Source organism: Lemur catta, chromosome 2, assembly GCF_020740605.2.
Source record: "Lemur catta isolate mLemCat1 chromosome 2, mLemCat1.pri, whole genome shotgun sequence".
NCBI lineage: Eukaryota > Metazoa > Chordata > Mammalia > Primates > Lemuridae > Lemur > Lemur catta.
In genome coordinates, this window is record NC_059129.1 from 139825754 (window position 1) to 139843048 (window position 17295).

Genomic DNA, 17295 nt, shown 5'->3' on the forward strand with positions numbered 1-17295 from the left:
TTTTAAAGAAAAGGTGGATCCAACTCTTGACTCGTTTCTTACTACTGTCCTTAAGAGGAAAGACAAAGCAAGCACACCACCACAAAGGGACCAGATGCTCTAGAAGCGATTTCCCCGGTGGACTGGGTGGCTTGTCATATTCCTGAGAGAGTTTTAGACTGGCCCATTTAGACTGGGTCGAGCAGAGGCTATACAGTCATAATTTATGATTAGTGTTATAAGACCTTGACCTTCAAACTTTTTGCTTTCCACCCAGTGCTCTAGGTAGTAATCTTCCCAGGACAAGTTCGTGGTTTTATTGATTTTTGATTTCATGATGCCTTTGGCTTTGCACATAGTAGCAACTCAAAAACTGAATTGATTAGGTGGTCCAAGTCACTCTGAATACGTGACTTCGACCCAGACATGTTCTATGTCTCAAGTATCTAACTGGGAGACTAGAGTTTACTTGGTGCCACCAAGCCCCAGTGTCCCTACCAGGACTGTTTGTGTCTCTCCTGCCATCCTCTGTGCCCTGTCACTCCTTGATGATGGGGTCCCCTGAGGCAGCCTACGTCTTGGTCCTGAATTGTCATGACTACCCCAACTATCCACTTCTTTGGGGTTTTGATCCATTGTTTTTTGAATGGAGTGGGAATTAGGTGGGCTAGTTATTAGGCTAGTCAACGTTTGATTTCACTTAATACTCCCTGCTCTTTGAGGGGTTGACAGACGATGGTCTGCAGGCCAAATCTGGCCCGTTATCTCCTTCTGTCAGTAAAGTTTTATTGGAACATAGCCATGTTCACTCTTTATATCTATGGCCACTTTTGCAACATAACAGGTCAAGTAGTTGTAACAGAAATTTTCTACCTGAAAATTTACAGAAAAAGTTTGCTGACCTCTGCTCTAGATGATCAGCTGATAAAATACAGCAATGTTTTGATGATCATAATTACTTTTCCTATTTAAATGAACAGAATGGAAACCAAAGTGAAGTAATTGAACTGAATAGGATTTCTGAATTAAGGATTTATGTGCTTATATGTGTAGACCAAATTACTGATTAGGGTGGTTTTATGGAATAACTTGACAATTGACTGTTAAAACTGTCTCTTTATATGAATACATTTTTTTAAAGCGTAGATAATACATACATAAATATGAAGTAAATTTGAATTTAAGAACCCCATGTTCATTATTTTATTCTGGTGAAATATGTACAACATAAAATTTACCATTTTAACTATTTTTAAGCATACAGTTCAGTGGCATTAAGTTATGTAACCACTATCCATCTCTAGAACTTTTTCATCATCCCGTGCTGAAACTCTGTACCCATAAAACAATAATTCCATCCTCCTCCTCCCCTCAGCCCCTGGTAACCACTGTTCTACCTCCTGCCTATGATTTGACAACTATGTACCTTGGATAAATGGAATCATATTTGTTCTTTCATGCCTGGCTTATTTCACTTAGCATAATGTCTTCAAGCTTCCTCTATGTTTTGGCATGTATCAGAATTTCATTACTTTTTATGGATGAATAATATTCCATTGTATGGAAAAGCCACATTTTGTTTATCCATTCATCCACTGAGGGACATTTGGGTTGTTTCCACCTTTTGGCTGTTGTGTGTGATACTGCCATGAACGCTGATGTGCAATACTTATTTGAGTCCCTGCTTTCAATTTTTTGTGTTTATACCCAGAAGTGCAATTACAGGGTAAAATGGTAATTCTATGTTTAATTTTTTGAGAGCCGGCCATAACATTTTCCACAATAGGTGCCCCATTTTACGTTCCCACTAGCAATGCACAAGGGCTCCAATTTCTTTACATCTACATAACACTTGTTTTTGTTTTTTTTTTTTGAGACAGAGTGTCACTTTGTTGCCCTGGCTAGAGTGAGTGCCGTGGCGTCAGCCTAGCTCACAGCAACCTCAAACTCCTGGGCTTAAGCGATCCTACTGCCTCAGCCTCCCGAGTAGCTGGGACTACAGGCATGCGCCACCGTGCCCGGCTAATTTTTTTTTTCTATATATATTTTAGTTGGCCAGATAATTTGTTTCTATTTTTAGTAGAGATGGGGTCTCGCTCTTGCTCAGGCTGGTCTCGAACTCCTGACCTCAAGTGATCCGCCCGCCTCAGCCTCCCAGAGTGCTAGGATTACAGGCGTGAGCCACCACGCCCAGCCAACACTTGTTTTTTTGACAATAGCCATCCTAATGGGTGTGAAGTGGTATGTCATTGTGGTTTTGATTTGCATTTCTCTAATAATTAGTGACTTTGAACATGTTTTCATGTGCTTATTGGCCATTTGTATATCTTCTTTGGAGAAACATCTATTCAAGTCCTTTGCCCATTTTTGAATTGGGTTGTTTTGTTTCTTGAAAAAAAACAAAACTGGAAGACTCACGCTTCCTGCTTTCAAAACTTACTACAAAGCTACAGTAATGAAATCAGTGTGGCAAAAAGACAGACATATAGACCAATGGAACAGAACAAAGAGCCCAGAAATAAATCCTCGCATAGGTGGCCAAATTATTTTTTGACAAGAGTGCTGAGACCATTCGATAGGGAAAGGATGGTCTTTGCAACAAATGGTGCTGGGAAAACTGGGTATCCACATGCAAAAGAATAAAGTTGGACACTGAACTCAAAATGCAATAAAGACCTAAACATAAGAGCTATGTTTACTTAGAGGAAACAAATTGGACATGATCAAAATGAAAAACTTTTGTACATCAAAGGATACTATCAACAAAATAAAAAGGTAGCCCATAAAATAGGAGAAAATATTTTCAGATCACATATCAGGTAAGGGATTAATATCCAGAATATGCAAAGAACTCCTAAAGCCCATATGTATTTTTTAGAGAAAATCTGAAGGATGCTGAAAAGTGGTTGCCACTCCATTGTTCCAGATGCTCGGTAAACCTGGACCAGTTTCCATCAGCCTTAGTCCATCCTAGCAGAAGAGTTACTGCCTAGCTCTTGGTCATCATTATTAACATGACAACCAGCCCGAATTTCTGCTTGACAGAATATAGGTATCTTCATTAAAGGGAAAAGTATTTTCTCTCCTGCAGCTAAGCAGAAGAGTAATATCTGGTGGCAGAAGGACACTGGATGAGAGATACTTCAGGCCCACAGGATTATAAATCTACCATTATTAATTGTCGCTGTCCGGAAAGGCACTGTTTGCTGATTCCCAGCCTTGCACTTTATCTTTTGTCCTGGCATGGTGGCTTAGCTCCAGTGCTGTCTTAGCTCAACATTTTTCTAAGGACTAAAATAGACTTAAAAATGGCTCTGAACTCCAGCTCCAAAGCTATTTGTGACAGGATATCACAATTCTTTACATGCTGAGGAGTTTTAAGTCAATTTTTTAAAGAGATTTTCCATTTCAAATATGTGAGGTAAAGATTGGTTTCAAATCTTAGTGTTCTAGGTAACTTTTCTTCCCTATTAAAGAAAAAAGTTCTAAAGCACACTGTAATTATCCAACGGCTGCTTTTGTTTAGGGACTTTTTTCCAGTGTGTGGAGAATACTCAAGCTCCAGTGTGGGCAGCGCTCAGGACTGTCACATACAGTTGTGCAGGTCAGGCACTGCACAAGGGAGCCACTTCTGGGGGGTATTGTTCACAATAGATTTGTGTGTGTGTTCTGATGATTTTTATGGCAGATGCAGCAAAGTGTGTTGTTCTAACAAAATGCATATATTGTGACCAACTTCCTAGGGGTGGACATGAAGCATCTTGAGGAAGGGGCACATTTGCCCAGTTCCTGTGGAGGCTCCATGTAGGTAGCCCTACGTGTGCTTTGCTTTGGGTCACACTTGGAACTCCAGGGTATGATTTCTTGCATAGGATGCTGTTCCTGTCCCATGGGCTACCGCAGAGAGGTAGACCTGGGCAAGCCACCCTTCCCCTTGACTGCCCTTAGCTCCTCAGCATGACCCCATGTGTGCACGACCTTCCTCGGCACAGGGTGGTGTAGGCCTACGGTGCAGGAGGGGAGGCAGCGATCATGGTTTGAAAGAGGACTAAGCCACCCTGATTATGCAGTTCAGGACATGACACCCCTCAGCCACCTGCAAGCAACACGGCTCGGCGGGTTGATGGAGTTACACTCGGGCGCTCCAGGCACTCTGCCCTGTGGCCTTCTTTCCCCGTAAACCAACGTAAACCAAGTCACCCCAGAGAGAAGAGCTGGAGCAACAGGGCCTGGCATGTGTTGCGGGAACCGTCCAGGGCGCGAGCATGGCTTTGTGCAGCCCACGGGACGCCGGGGACTCTGTGCAGAGACCCCGCCCGCCGGGGACGTCCTCTGCAAGCATTGCCTGGCGATGGTTCCGTGGATGTCAAACACGTTGACAAAACGCGAAGATTTGGTGCTTTCAAAGGCGGCCTCTGGGAGGAAACAGCTGAGGAGCAGGAGGGAAAGTAAAATGACAATAAACGGGCTGGAAAAAGCCACGTGGGGCAGCTCTTCTCAAACTCACCTGGGTGCAAGGTCCCCGAGGGTCTTGTCCCCAGGCGGGTCGGGGTTGCAGGGCCAAACAGGGCCCCCCAGTTTCCATGTGTCTCCCGAGCCGAGACCGGCTCTGACGGCTTTTAAATGGTTAGAAAAATCAAAAGGATCATCTTTGTGACACACCAAAATCGTATGACATCCACGGAGTTTCCTGGGCACACACGTGCCGGCTCTTCGGCATCCGGGCTGCGGTCCCGCCTCGCCACCTGGCGGCGTCGCGACTGTCCCCAGAGCCCGGAGCGCGGAGCGCGGCCCGCCAGGTCCTCGCGGCCGGCAGGGGCGGCAGAGAGCCGGCCGAGCGGAGGTGTCCCCGCGGCTGGGGTGTGGGGACGCGCCCGGGAGTGGAGCGCGGGCCGTGACGGTCGTCCGAGGCGAGGGCCTTCGGGCAGGAGGGCGGCCCGGCAGGAGGGCCCGGGGACGCCCGCGGGCCCAGTAGGGCCCCAGGCGGCAGAGATAGCGTCGGATTCGGGAAGGAGGGATGCGGCTCTGGCGGCGGGGCCTCGGGGACGCTGTTGCAACCACCCGGGGCCAGCTCGGGGCCGTGGGGCTCAGCGCTGCGGGTGGGGCCGGGACCCCTGAGAACAGCGCCCCTGCCCCGCGGCGCTCAGCGTCGCCGTCCCCAGGGCTCTGTGTTTCCGCCGGGACTGGCTGGATGAAGGGTGTTGCTGTTTTCTCTCTCTCTTTCCCTTTCTTGCCTGGCCCTCGCGCACACAGGTGCGGCCGGGTTGCCTGTCTGCTTCCCACCTGCTGTTGTCTTTAAGGCGGCTCCATCGCCGGCTGGTTCGACGAGTTGAGCGCTCAGCCTTTGGGCGAGGCCTTTCTGTCCTTTCTGTACTTTTTGTTCTGCCTTAGAGAAGTATTAATGGGGGAGCGCTCGGGCTCACAGGCCCTTTAGGATCCCGGAACACCGTGTGGACCCCAGAAAAGGCACAGAGGCAGGTGGAGGCAGCATTGTACATAGCTTTGGAGGGTTCTCACGCGCCCCAGGGTCCTGCCCTGGGGGCTGCCTCCCTGCTTTAAGGTTTCGGGTTTAACTTCAGGTGCTGTTTGCCCTCCTAAAGACCTCCCTGCCTACCTGATTTTCTCACTATCCCTGTGACTATGGACCTGATGTTAACACATAAGTCTTTGGAATGGATTAAAATCTTAGGAACACTTAAGACAGGAGCTAGACTGACCTCCCAGGGTGGCAGGTGTGGTGATCTGGGCTGTGTTGGTTCTGGGGACCGCCCTGAGCGAGAGAAACCTGCTTCCCGTCCCGAGCTGGGCTTGGGCTGCCTTCTTCCCATGCACTTGTCCAGGAGACGCTGTGTCCCCAGAACTGTGGACATGCCGAGTTTTGTTTGGGGAGTCTTAATACATCCTGAAAACTGCTTTCCTTGAAACAAAAAGAGTATTATATCAGATGCAGTCTTATTTAGGAAATTATTAGCCTCTATAACTAGAAATAAGTAGATTATAGTTTTTAAAAGATTAGTTTAATCTTCATCACAAGGCAACTTTAGAGGAATACATTCATTCAGTTATGAAATGTTTCCAAAGGACAAATGGAAGCCTGGAAGTTTGAACTGTTTTTCAAATTATCCAGATTTAGAAAGTCTAAGTTAATATCAACTTTTAATAAAAACAGTCATTCCCAACAATTATAGTGTCATATTTTGTGCATGTGTGTGTGTTAACTACAGCTTTAGTGAAGTATAAATTCTATAAACAAAAAATTCATCTGTTTTAAGTGTACAGTCCAATGATTTTTAGTAAATTTACAAAGTTGTACAACCATCACCACAGTCTAATATTAGAGCATTTCTATCATCCCCAAAATGACCTCTTACTTTTTAATCACAAGAGGCGATACTAGAAAAAAATTTATTCCTTGCTGTATTTGCATCACCTAAGTTGCATTCTCATTAATAAATGACCTCTACGGATATCTCTTCCAGGCAAGCAGGAGACAGCTGGGGCAAAGCTCTTGCAATCTTATCAGAAGTTGAGGTGAGTGTTACAAAGGACAGACCGTCCTGGGCCCTTGGGCAGGAGCACAGAGGACGCTCTGAGAGAGCTTATAGATCTCTTGACTTTCAGATGTCACTGCTTTGGAATGTAACTCTTTAAAAACAAACAAAAAAAAAACCATAAAGTTCCTGGAAAGGATTCAAACTGAGATGTTTCCAGATTCTTACAGAAAGCCTTCTAGCTAACATAGTATTTTCTCACTAAATATTCTGTTTTATTTCTTAAATCCTCCTGAAATGTCATAAGGAAACTAAATATTATCTTTAATTGTACATTGAATGAACTCCTAAAGCAAGTATTTGCTTTTATCTAATCATTCATATCTCTAACACCCTACCCAGCACCTGGTACCTTAGAGATATCTGTGGGATAAACATTGGTGGAATTGAATAATGGTCTGAGACATGTTAACTTCTTCGCACAAAATTTTAAAAACCTAGTAGTTTTTAGCTGCGCATAACTCCCACACCTGAGTACGCTGAATTTATTAGAGTATTACTGAAAGCTTCCCCACCACCTGCTGGGTTTTTTTTGGCCCATGATGAGATTTTTCCAGTCTTAGAACATTTCATTTTTTCCTCCTCTATTTCTTACCACTTTGAGCACAAACTTCCAGTTCTGCTCCCAGTTGATTTTCACCTGCACAACATTTTTGCCACTTCTGCCAGTGCCCTGGGAGTGGGGCTGGGGGTTCCCTAGCAGCCAGGTGCCAAAACCGGGTCCTGAATACCCCACTATTCCAGAGCATGTGGGTTGAGCGGGGGGCCAGACTTAAAACAGCATGACCCTCATCCCCACATTTAGATATCAGGAAATAATGCCCCCCACAGAGGAACAGGTCCAAGTAGGGCTGCTGGGTCTTTTTCTAAAAAGTAAGGCAGTTAAAAAAAAAAAAAGCTGAGAACTTGAATTGTAGAATGATGATATGTCCCATCTATGTTGTAAAAATCAATAACTTGCATAGTTCATAACCTGCTTCTCATTCTTGTATTTTTCCTTGGCAGCAAAATTTCTGTGGTTCCTCCTACGCCACCTCCCCTCAGTGAGAGCCAGTGTGGCCGCAGCCCTTGCAGGGTAAGTGTCTGTTCTGGAGGCTTCCCTAAAGGGGGCTCTGGAGGTGGACTGGGAACCTCACGGCAAAGGGATTTGACTTTGACTGGAGCGGGACACAGAGCAAGGCAGGAATGAGGCCCGACATGAGGTTGGCCAGGGCTCCCGCCCGAGTTCAGTGGCCCTGGGACCATCTGGGCTGTCCTCCGCCTGCCCCCAAGGCCTCATGTTCTCTCTTGGTATGTCGTAGGCCCTCTTCCCCACCTTTGCACTGCACCTGTGAGCGTGCCGAGGGTCTCTAGGGTTCTCAGGAAGTAGATTGACTGACAGGCGTGCGAGCGTGGGAGTGCCTGTGAATGGTGAGCGTGTCTTTTGCATGTTTGCAGGCTCTAATGTAGAGTGGACCAGCGCCGTTTCTGTCCAAAGAAATTAGCTGTTGGGGGGGCTGTCTGGGTTTCCCTCCTGAGAGGTGGAAATAATTATACAGATGCTCCTCGACTTATGGTGGGGTTACCTCCTGATAAACCCATCGTGAGTTGAAAATATCGTAAGTTTAAAATGCATTTAGTACACCTAACCTACTGAACATCATAGCTTGGCCCAGCCTACCTTACACGTGCTCAGAACACTTACATTAGCCTACAGGTGAGCAAAATCATAACACAAAGTAATGTTTAATAATAATAATGATAAAAATCAAAAATCAAAATTCAAAATATAGTTTCTACTGAATGTGTACTGCTTTCACACCATTGCAAAGCCAAAAAGTCGTAAGTTGGGGACTGTCTGTGTTCACCTGGCTTGCCTCTGATGGCCGTGTGAGGTATTAACAAAATGACGTCTAAGCTAGCACTTGGAGACTGTACGGTGCCATAGGAAGCTACGATCTTAATTCTCTTCACTGTTCCTGGATAAATTCCTGGAGCAATCATATCCATATATGGGAGAATATGGGAGCCGATCATAATCCCAAAAGACACAATCCCAAATGCCGTAATCCTGCATATTGAAATCCTGAAAGATCAAAATCCCAAAAATATAATTCTGGAAAAAATAATCAAATTCTTTAAAAGATAATTTATTTACATTTTTAAAAGGGCAGGTGTTCGAGAAACATGAAAACAGGACAAAACACTTTATAGGCCACTTCATACAATAAAATAGGCAACAATAAAATATATTTTGGGAGAGGGAAGGAGGCAAAAAAAATAAAAACAAAAATGTTTTTACAAGCATAAACACTCAGGTATACTAATGACAGTCATGTGAGTATCACTCTTATGAGCAGATGAACCATATTCATAAAGAAATAGGTCAAAAAGGGAAATATGTACATGTACATCACTGCGGTTGGTGGTTGTGTGCACCCCGCTTTACAACGGTGGTCGTCTGGAACACTGTGATGAACAACCTATGTCTTTGATAAGAGTGATCAGAAACCACCACGGGTCACCACTGCACATTCAGTTGCACAAAGAACTGAGACCTCTAGAAATTTTATCTTTCACAAATGCAGATGTACAAAAAAGGAGATCTCTTCATTTATTGAGGAAGTTTTTACATTTTTACTACGTATACACACAATGCGTATACACACAGTCAACGTTGTGATGATGTGCTTTGGTGGAGTCAAGTTTGCAAAAAGTGCATGAAATGAATTAGAACCCTCTAAAAGTCTCTACACGTTTATGCCTCCAGTGTTGGAAATGATGCAAAGACGAAGTATGTAGCCATACACACCTCTTTACACCATACTTAATTTCTAAATAAAGACAACAAGTTTCCTCCTAACAGATGTAACTATCCTATGATGGGGATTTTGGGGATTTTAGACTTTGGGGATTTAGAGTTTAGGGATTTTGATCTTTCAGGATTTCAACATTCGAGATTATGGCTTTTGAGAGTGTGTCTTTCAGGATCCTGGCCCAAACCTGAGAATATTCACTATCTGATGATAAGAGAGAGAAAATACATGTATTCTTTTCCAATGTCAAACTTAGACTCCAGGGTGACCTTCAAAATCCTGCTCTACTTTCTCCTTGAGATTTTAAATTCTCCAAAGTCATTCTAGTACCTATGTGCTCAAGACATATTCATTGGCTAGATGGATGATTGGATGGATGGTTGGTGGATGAGCGGGTGGGAGGATGGTTGGATGGGTGGGTAGATGGATGAGATTTAGAGAGGGAAGTGACCTCCTTTCTGTTGTTCTCTCTCCCTTTTTCTTCTCTCTTCTGCTTTGGGAGGCAGAACTCCTTGGCTCTAGACTGGTCACCTTGTGCCTTGGCCCCGCCTTGGCTCCCTTATCACATGCATTCTGCCCATGTTGGCAACCCTTCTGTGTGGAATTGGCATGGGGCCAGAAGAGGAAGGAGGTTAAACAAGCAGTAGTTTGCTTGAGCATGATCTTTGAGCCAGTGACATGCAGGTCATTGTTTCTAAGAGATAGTTGTCATCTTGTCAACAGCCCACTGACGATGCTCCTTCCTTTAATATGAATGGCAGCACATGGAGGAGGGACGCTGGGTAAAGATGGTGGTTGTCTCTTGGGAGGAGTGTGCTCTCCTCATCTGCAGACACGCATGCACACACCCGCACCGCATGCACCTCGAGCACCCACGCCCACGTGGACCCACACGCGCTCACACAGACACACGTCTGCCGGTGTTTTGGGGTTGCTGCCTGGAGACTGCTCAGGCGACACAGGTCATCAAGCATAACTCTCATCCTCTCTCCTCTGTCTCTGTTTTAGTTACAGGAACTTGGTCAGTTTAAAGGATTTAATAAGTCCGTGGAAAATTTGTTTCTCTCTGTTACCACCCACATGAAAAGTAAGTGGATGCCTCGTGATACGTTCTTCCCACCACCCTCCAGGTCAGCTGAGCCCACTGGCCAGGGCCTGGCCTGTGACCTTGGCCAGACTGTCCCCAGGTGCCAGGAAAAGCCACAGCACCTGGCCCTCCAGCTCCTCCCCTGCAGAGCAGGCCTCTGGTTCCGGGTGGGGTGGGGTGGGGTGGGGGATGCCACATCAGTCCACGAGGCTGGCTCAGTTTCCTCCTACTCCAACCAAAACATGCCTAGCTCAGCATTGTGGTCAAAGGAGCTTGACACGTTGTGGACTCTGCTGAGGACCAACAAAGGGGACAAAGATGAGATTCCAGTGAGTGTAAGACCAGAGCCTGTCAAGCCGGGTGGGGCCCAGCATCTGTCATTCCAGTGGGGTAGCTTGTCCATTCTCCTTTGCTTCTTGGTGAATTTATTTTCTTCAGTTAGTGATAATCCTGCAATTTGCAGATGCAGGTAACCCAGAACTACCTCTGCTTGCAGTCTTGTCTCCTTCAGTGTTCTTTCTGCTCAGATATTCTTTTCCCTGTTTATTTTACGATGCAAGTCCTGGAGAGCAGACCCTGTCTCATGTCCTCCATGAGCTGAGGGGTCCTTAGGCCTCTGTTCTCTGTCACCGTGCTTCTGTTCGGCGTCCATTCAGCCGCCCTTTCTCTGTAGTTGCATCAGTTTCTCTGATGGTCTCATTGTTGCACCTTGGCTCTGAGACAGTCTGGTTATTTGAGTTTAGTCATTAGTATTCCACTCGAGCCCTGGCTCAGCTATCTCACGGTGACAATCCATCAAAACACAGCACTTCGGATACGCAGACGGTGACTGTCTCCCCTGGCGGTGGCTCTTCCCCCCTTCTCTGAATGTCTTTCTAGACGCACAGCCTCTCCCCAAAGCCACGTGGCTTCTGTGAATTCCTTCCCACCACTGCCGCTGTGGCATTAGGGCCTTGGAGTTAGTCCCAACCCTGTCATCCCTCAGCCACGAAGTCCAAAGAGGCAGCGGGTGTGGGGGGCACACAGGCGTGGACAGCCTGGCCCTGCACACGCAGGTGCCCGCTGTGCCCATGGCTGTGGATGGCCACCCACGGCCTGCCCGTGCATCTCCTCCCATGGCAGGGACTCACCATTTCGTACCCAGGTGGACTAGAGCTAGTCCCTGGGTGGGGCGTCCCTGCCCACGCACCATGACCTGTGTCCCCCACCCTTCCTCAGCCCAGAGGCAGGGGTAGAAAAACCCGCTTTCTGGCTCCTGGGAGCACCGCCAGGCCTCAGACCCTTCCTGAGTGCCTCCCGCTGGTGCCGCTGGGATGGGACATGTGGCTGCACACGCCCTTCACCCTGTCCCTGCCACAGGACGTGTGGCGCCTGTCTTGTCGGTGCCAATTCCTGCAGCTTCAGGTTTTGAGCTTTCCTTGCGTGTCCCTCTCCACCGTTTTTGCTGCCTGTTTCCCTGCAGAAGTGTGTGGAGGAAGCCGGGCTCTGGCGGGGAGGAAGTCAGGTTGGCACCTGGGGCCGGCGGGGAGGGGCTGTGACAGGGCGACTCTGGGTCGATGGCCACAGCGCTGCAGGGGGCCTTGCGCCCCAGGGGTTTGGGCGCTGACGCAGAATGACAGCCTCTGCAGCCGATGTTGCCCAGCGAAGTCAGAACAGCTGGAAGGAAGGAGTTGTTCCAGCCCCTTCTGTGGTCAGGGGATTTCTAGGCGCTGTCAGCATTATAGTCCCTGACAGGGAGAAGAGGGACTGAGAATGTTGATTCTTGCCCAGGAACAACCTGTGTTTCTTTCTGTCCCTGTTCCTGTCCCCCAGTAGGACCGAGACATAAGCCTGCTTGTTAGACTCTGGTTTAGGAAAGCTCTTCCTCCCTGCTGTTCTGCAACCTTCAAATGGACTAAATGGACCCAGGTTTTAGGGGGCACTGATCAGATAGTGGGGGGACCTGCACCTCCCGAGGGCTTAGGAACGAGCCTGTCACACCTGCACGGCCCAGGCTGGCATTGGGCCACCTGAGCAGGTGCCCCACTGCGCCTACTTTGAGGACCTGGCACATGCTAGTCCTTTCAAGCTGCCGGGTGTGGAAAGATGCCCCAGCGGCCCTGGCGGGCGGCCCTGAGACGCAGCAGTACTGTCAGAGGACAGCCTCCCAGCGTCCCGGGGGGAGGGTGAACACCCGGGAGATCCGGGAGCGTGTGCGGATTTCCCTCTCCTCTGGGGCAAGAGAGATGCTCCAAGACGTACCCCTGGGGAGTGCGGGCAGGAGATAACTGGCAAATGGCAAGAGGAGAGGGGACTCACACAGTAATGTCCCGATGAGTGGGGCAAGAGACGGATACGTGTCTGGAGTCCCTGAGATATGGCTGCTAGACGCACTGCCAGAAATGCACGCTGGCATCAAACAAAAGCAAAATGTTTCATGCATGATTTTAATATTGATTACATGTTTTGACAATGATATTTTGGGTATAGTATAGTAAATATAGAATTTTACCTGTCTCTATTTACTTTTCTAATATGGCTACTATAAAATTTAAAGTTACATGTATGCAGCCCTGATGTAGAGACAGTTTTAAGGCGCATGTTTGAGAAAAACAAGGCTCTCAAGGGAAAAGAAAGTGCTTTTGGAGGAAGAAAGCATCGTTAAGGTGGTTCTCTCACTTGCGTGTGTGGCCTTCGTCCTTCCTACTTTCTTCATCTTTATTGTAGACCACTCATACTGCAAATTTTTTTAAAGTCATCTTTTGAGGGTTTGCTCACTAAAATAATTATAAGGGTATCCCAAATCTTATTTTCACCTCGCTTCAAAGAGTCACAAGGAATAGTGTTTAGTTATAAAACCCTTGTCAGGAAGCCCTAAAAAGCTGGCTGGCTTGGGGGGCTGCCATCTTCGCGTTTGGGTGAGCGCACGCGTGCGTGTGGCCCGGAGTGCAGGGCAGCTTGGGTGGAAGATTTCCTTTTAACTGCCCCCTCCTCCGCCCCTGACAGTGACTCTGCCCCCCCCAGTGGCTCTGCCCCTACCAGGCGTGTGGCCAGTGTGACCACAGGGGGATCCCTGAAGGAATCCAGTCCTCTCCTGTGTCCAGCACAGAGTTGAGTCACCCTCCCGGTCCCTCCGTGCTCGGCGGGGCACGTGCTGCCTTTGCCCCTCCATGCACTTTGTCCCCCTGGGACCTTGGGCCCCCTGTCCGTGGGCTGCGGTTCCCCAGAAGTGGCTCCCGCAAGTCTCTGCAAAGCTGTACATTCCCCCTGTCATCCCTTGTATTTGTTTTTTAGAGCTCTCCAAGTCCCAGAATGACATGACTTCTGAGAAGCATCTTCTGGCCACGGGCCCCAGGCAGTGTGCAGGCCGGACGGAGAGACGGAGCCAGTCTGACACTGCTGTCAACGTCACCACCAGGGTACCTGAGGCCCCCTAGGCCTCTGCGCCAGTCACCTTCTTGTGTCTCTTTAGAGCTTTCCAGTCCATTTTCTCTGTAGATTTCCTTTTCCTTTTGTTTTATAGCAACACATTCAGCAGTCAGAGAAATGTAATGACAAGCTCCTCTATTTGGGCAGGACTGGCTAAGGGAAGGTCAGAGTTCAAGATGGGTCTGGAAAGCCCTTCGGAGCAGGGAAGGCTTGTACCTAACCACCCGCCCCTGGGGCTCCCTGCTGGCTTCAAGGCCACACTGAGGGCAAAGGGCGTCCTGCAGGGCTGACACTTGCTGAGCTATTCCTGGGATCTGCCAGTCCCTCAGGGAGGATTAAGAGGGCTTCCTGCTCCCATTCAAGACTGATGATCTTTGGTTAAAATCTGAGCAGGTCTCTGATTGAAACTACTGAAAATATAAACGCTGCACCGTCGTGGTCAAGCATGATGGGGACTCTTTCCCCAGGTCTCTAAACCACAGGAGAGAGCTCGTCTGATAAAGGCTTTTAGGGAAAGAGTTACTCCGACTTTCCACCAGGATGAACCAGACCTTAAGCAAATGCAACGGGGTGTGAGAGAAATCCGACTTTAGAACCGGAAACCCTGGGTTCTAGTTTCGCTGAGGTGCCCTCCTGGCTGGCAGGCGCCATCAGCTGTTGTTTCCAGGGTTGACCTGAGTGCCCTGGTCAGCTGAACGGGGCAGGTGCCCCTTCTCTGTGGCTGTGGGCTCCGCTCGAGACTCCCCAGACAGACTGTCTTTAGGCGCGGGTGTGAGGTCAGCCCCACTCTCCTGCTGGGACTGGCACGTGCTGTCGGGGTTTCACACCTGCCTCCAGCTACCCTCCACCCCAGCCCACGTGCCCCTCCGCAAAGTGAAGATGATAGTAATTAACACCTGTTGTGCCCACAGCACAGAGTGTTTATAAACATCCAGTGAGATAATACAGTATCTAATTTGCCATGTAAATATATTTTCTAAATTGCCAGCATTTGTTATTATGTGCCAGACTCCCCGAGCTTTACCTGCGCTGTCTCATTTTATTCTCATAACTTCCCTGTCAGGTAGGTATTGCATGTAGCTCCCCCCATTTCACAGTTAGGGAAACTGAAACTCGGAGAGATTAAGTCACGTGCCCGAGGTTATACAGCCAGGAAGTGGTGGGCTGGGGTTCCACCCCACCCAGGCTTGGTTTGGAGGCCGGGTGTTTGGGAGTCACTTGGGCTCTGGTTAAAATGCAGGTTGCACATCTGTAGATCCAGGTCGGGCGTGGGACGCAGAGCCTCAGATGCGTTTCTAGCGAGCCCTGGGGACCAGGTGAGGTTGATGCTGCTGGTCCTCAGACCACACTTTAGGAGTGAGGCGTCTGGAGGAGCTGAAACACGTCTGGCAGGTCTTTGCAATTCTAAAGCACTAAGGTTAGCTCACAGTGGCTTCCCGGGCACGGAGATGCCGTCCTAACTGCTGTTCCAGAATCAACTCCTTTCCCGTAAGTGAAACAGCCCAAGGAGATAGTTAACATCCATTTATGAAGCACTGTGTTCTAGGCATGGTGGCGGCATTTTTTACACACTTTGTCACACGCAGTTCCTACAAAAATCCTGAGAAAGATGTTACTCCCGTGGTAAAGATCGAGAACTGAGTTTCAGTGAGAGGTTAACCAACTTGTCCGATATCACCTAGAGAATAAAATACAGAGCAGGGAGCAGAACTCAGGTCTGTAGGATTCTAAATTCTCACCTTTTATATCCATGTGAGGAGGACAGATGGGGACCACTGCAGAAAAAGTGTTCAGGAAGGGGGTTCTGGAAGTGCGAGTAGTTCTCTTGCTCTCTGGGTCAGGTGAGGCTACCCAGGTGATAACATTGACTTAGGGGTTAGCCACGTCCCCAGCGCTGTTCTTGGTGTAAAGCCCTCATAGGTATGTAATCTTTTAATCCTTAAAACAACCCTGTAGGCCTGGCGCAGTGGCTCACGCCTGTAATCCTAGCACTCTGGGAGGCCGAGGCGGGTGGATTGCTCCAGGTCAGGAGTTTGAGACCAGCCTGAGCGAGACCCCGTCTCTACTAAAAATAGAAAGAAATTATCTGGCCAACTAAAATATATATAGAAAAAATTAGTCGGGCATGGTGGTGCATGCCTGTAGTCCCAGCTACTTGGGAGGCTGAGGCAGGAGGATCGCTTAAGCCCAGGAGTCTGAGGTTGCTGTGAGCTAGGCTGACGCCACGGCACTCACTCTAGCCTGGGCAACAAAGCAACACTCTGTCTCAAAAAAAAAAAAAAACAAACAACCCTGTGATGTTTGTGCTATTACTGTCCCCATTAAAGATGGGGACACTGGGACAAAGAGGTGACCAAGGACTAGGCAGAGCCAGCTCCAGAGACCACCCATGGCACCCTGCTGAGGGAGGCATGGCACGTGTCCCGTTTGTGATGAGATGTGCTGTGAGAGGGGGCCCCCAAGCACCCACAGGCTCGCCTTGTGGCGTCTGGATGACATCATGGCATCCTCACCACGCCCCCTGCCCTGCTGCGTGCGCTCAGCCCCGCGCTCACCGAGGTTGCCTGTGGGCTAAGGGAGGTCAGGTAAAGGTGAGAGGTGCAGGGGGAGGCCGAGTGGAGAGCCCCACTCACGTAGACGCCCTGTGACGTGTGTGTCGCTTCACTGCCGTGGTCTTGGCAGGACATGCCTGTGACTCTTTGCAGCCCTTCTCTCACCCACCTAAACAGATGTGGCCGTTTTTAGGAGCAGTTTAGCCAAATGTTTACGCAGTACTCAGCAATCCTGGCATGATCTGTAAATGCCAAATAATTATTGGGTTGAAATATAAGGAGTGTATCTTTAAGTAGGACATTCGTCAGACTGCAATTACGCATGCCTTAGCTGGTGAGCTCACGGACATCATACCTGGTTTCGTCAGAACACTTTGGGGCACCTTGCCAACAGTTGTGCCATGCGGCGCCCCCTTCTTGGAAGCAGGGATGTCGATGCTCACCTTGCAGGTGGCTGCCCTGAGCCGCAGTAGCAGGTAACTTCCTTGAGTCCACATGGTGACCAGGGATGTGACCTGGGGAGAGAGCTTGGAATCTCTACTACGTCACTTCCCTGACCCTTAAGTTTGAACCACATGTTCTGAAAATGCTCCTGCAGAGACAGACGCTCAAGTAAGCCTCTGGGCCGGGATTCTTCAAGAAGTGAATTCTCCTTACCTCTCGTCTCACGTGCATCCCGGTGGGATTTTACTGTACATCTTGTGAGTGGGTGCTTGATCTATATTGGCCTTAAAAACATGCACCTGCTAACAGAAAGGAGGCACTGTCAGAAGGGGCTGTCCCTGGGCAGGGTCGAGGACAGAGGTGGAGGAGGATGACTTTATCTCATTCTGCTCTCCTTTGTGTCATGGGAAGCTCTCCCCATGGATACCTGAAATCTAAGGAGGCAGCCCCCACCCAGCACTCGCCTTCCCCACGTCTTC

At 48.6% G+C, this 17295-nt stretch overlaps 1 protein-coding gene across 10 annotated transcripts in view; it reads left to right on the top strand.

Moving 5' to 3' along the window:
• Nucleotides 1-17295, top strand: part of SYTL3 (synaptotagmin like 3) — an 83538-nt gene that overhangs the window by 38961 nt on the left and 27282 nt on the right. For all 10 annotated transcript variants that reach the window (XM_045544651.1, XM_045544655.1, XM_045544652.1 and 7 more), the window contains 4 exons: nucleotides 6459-6510; nucleotides 7536-7605; nucleotides 10334-10412; nucleotides 13686-13810. In XM_045544651.1, the coding sequence (XP_045400607.1) occupies nucleotides 6459-6510; nucleotides 7536-7605; nucleotides 10334-10412; nucleotides 13686-13810 (326 nt within the window). The remainder of the gene's footprint in view (nucleotides 1-6458; nucleotides 6511-7535; nucleotides 7606-10333; nucleotides 10413-13685; nucleotides 13811-17295) is intronic.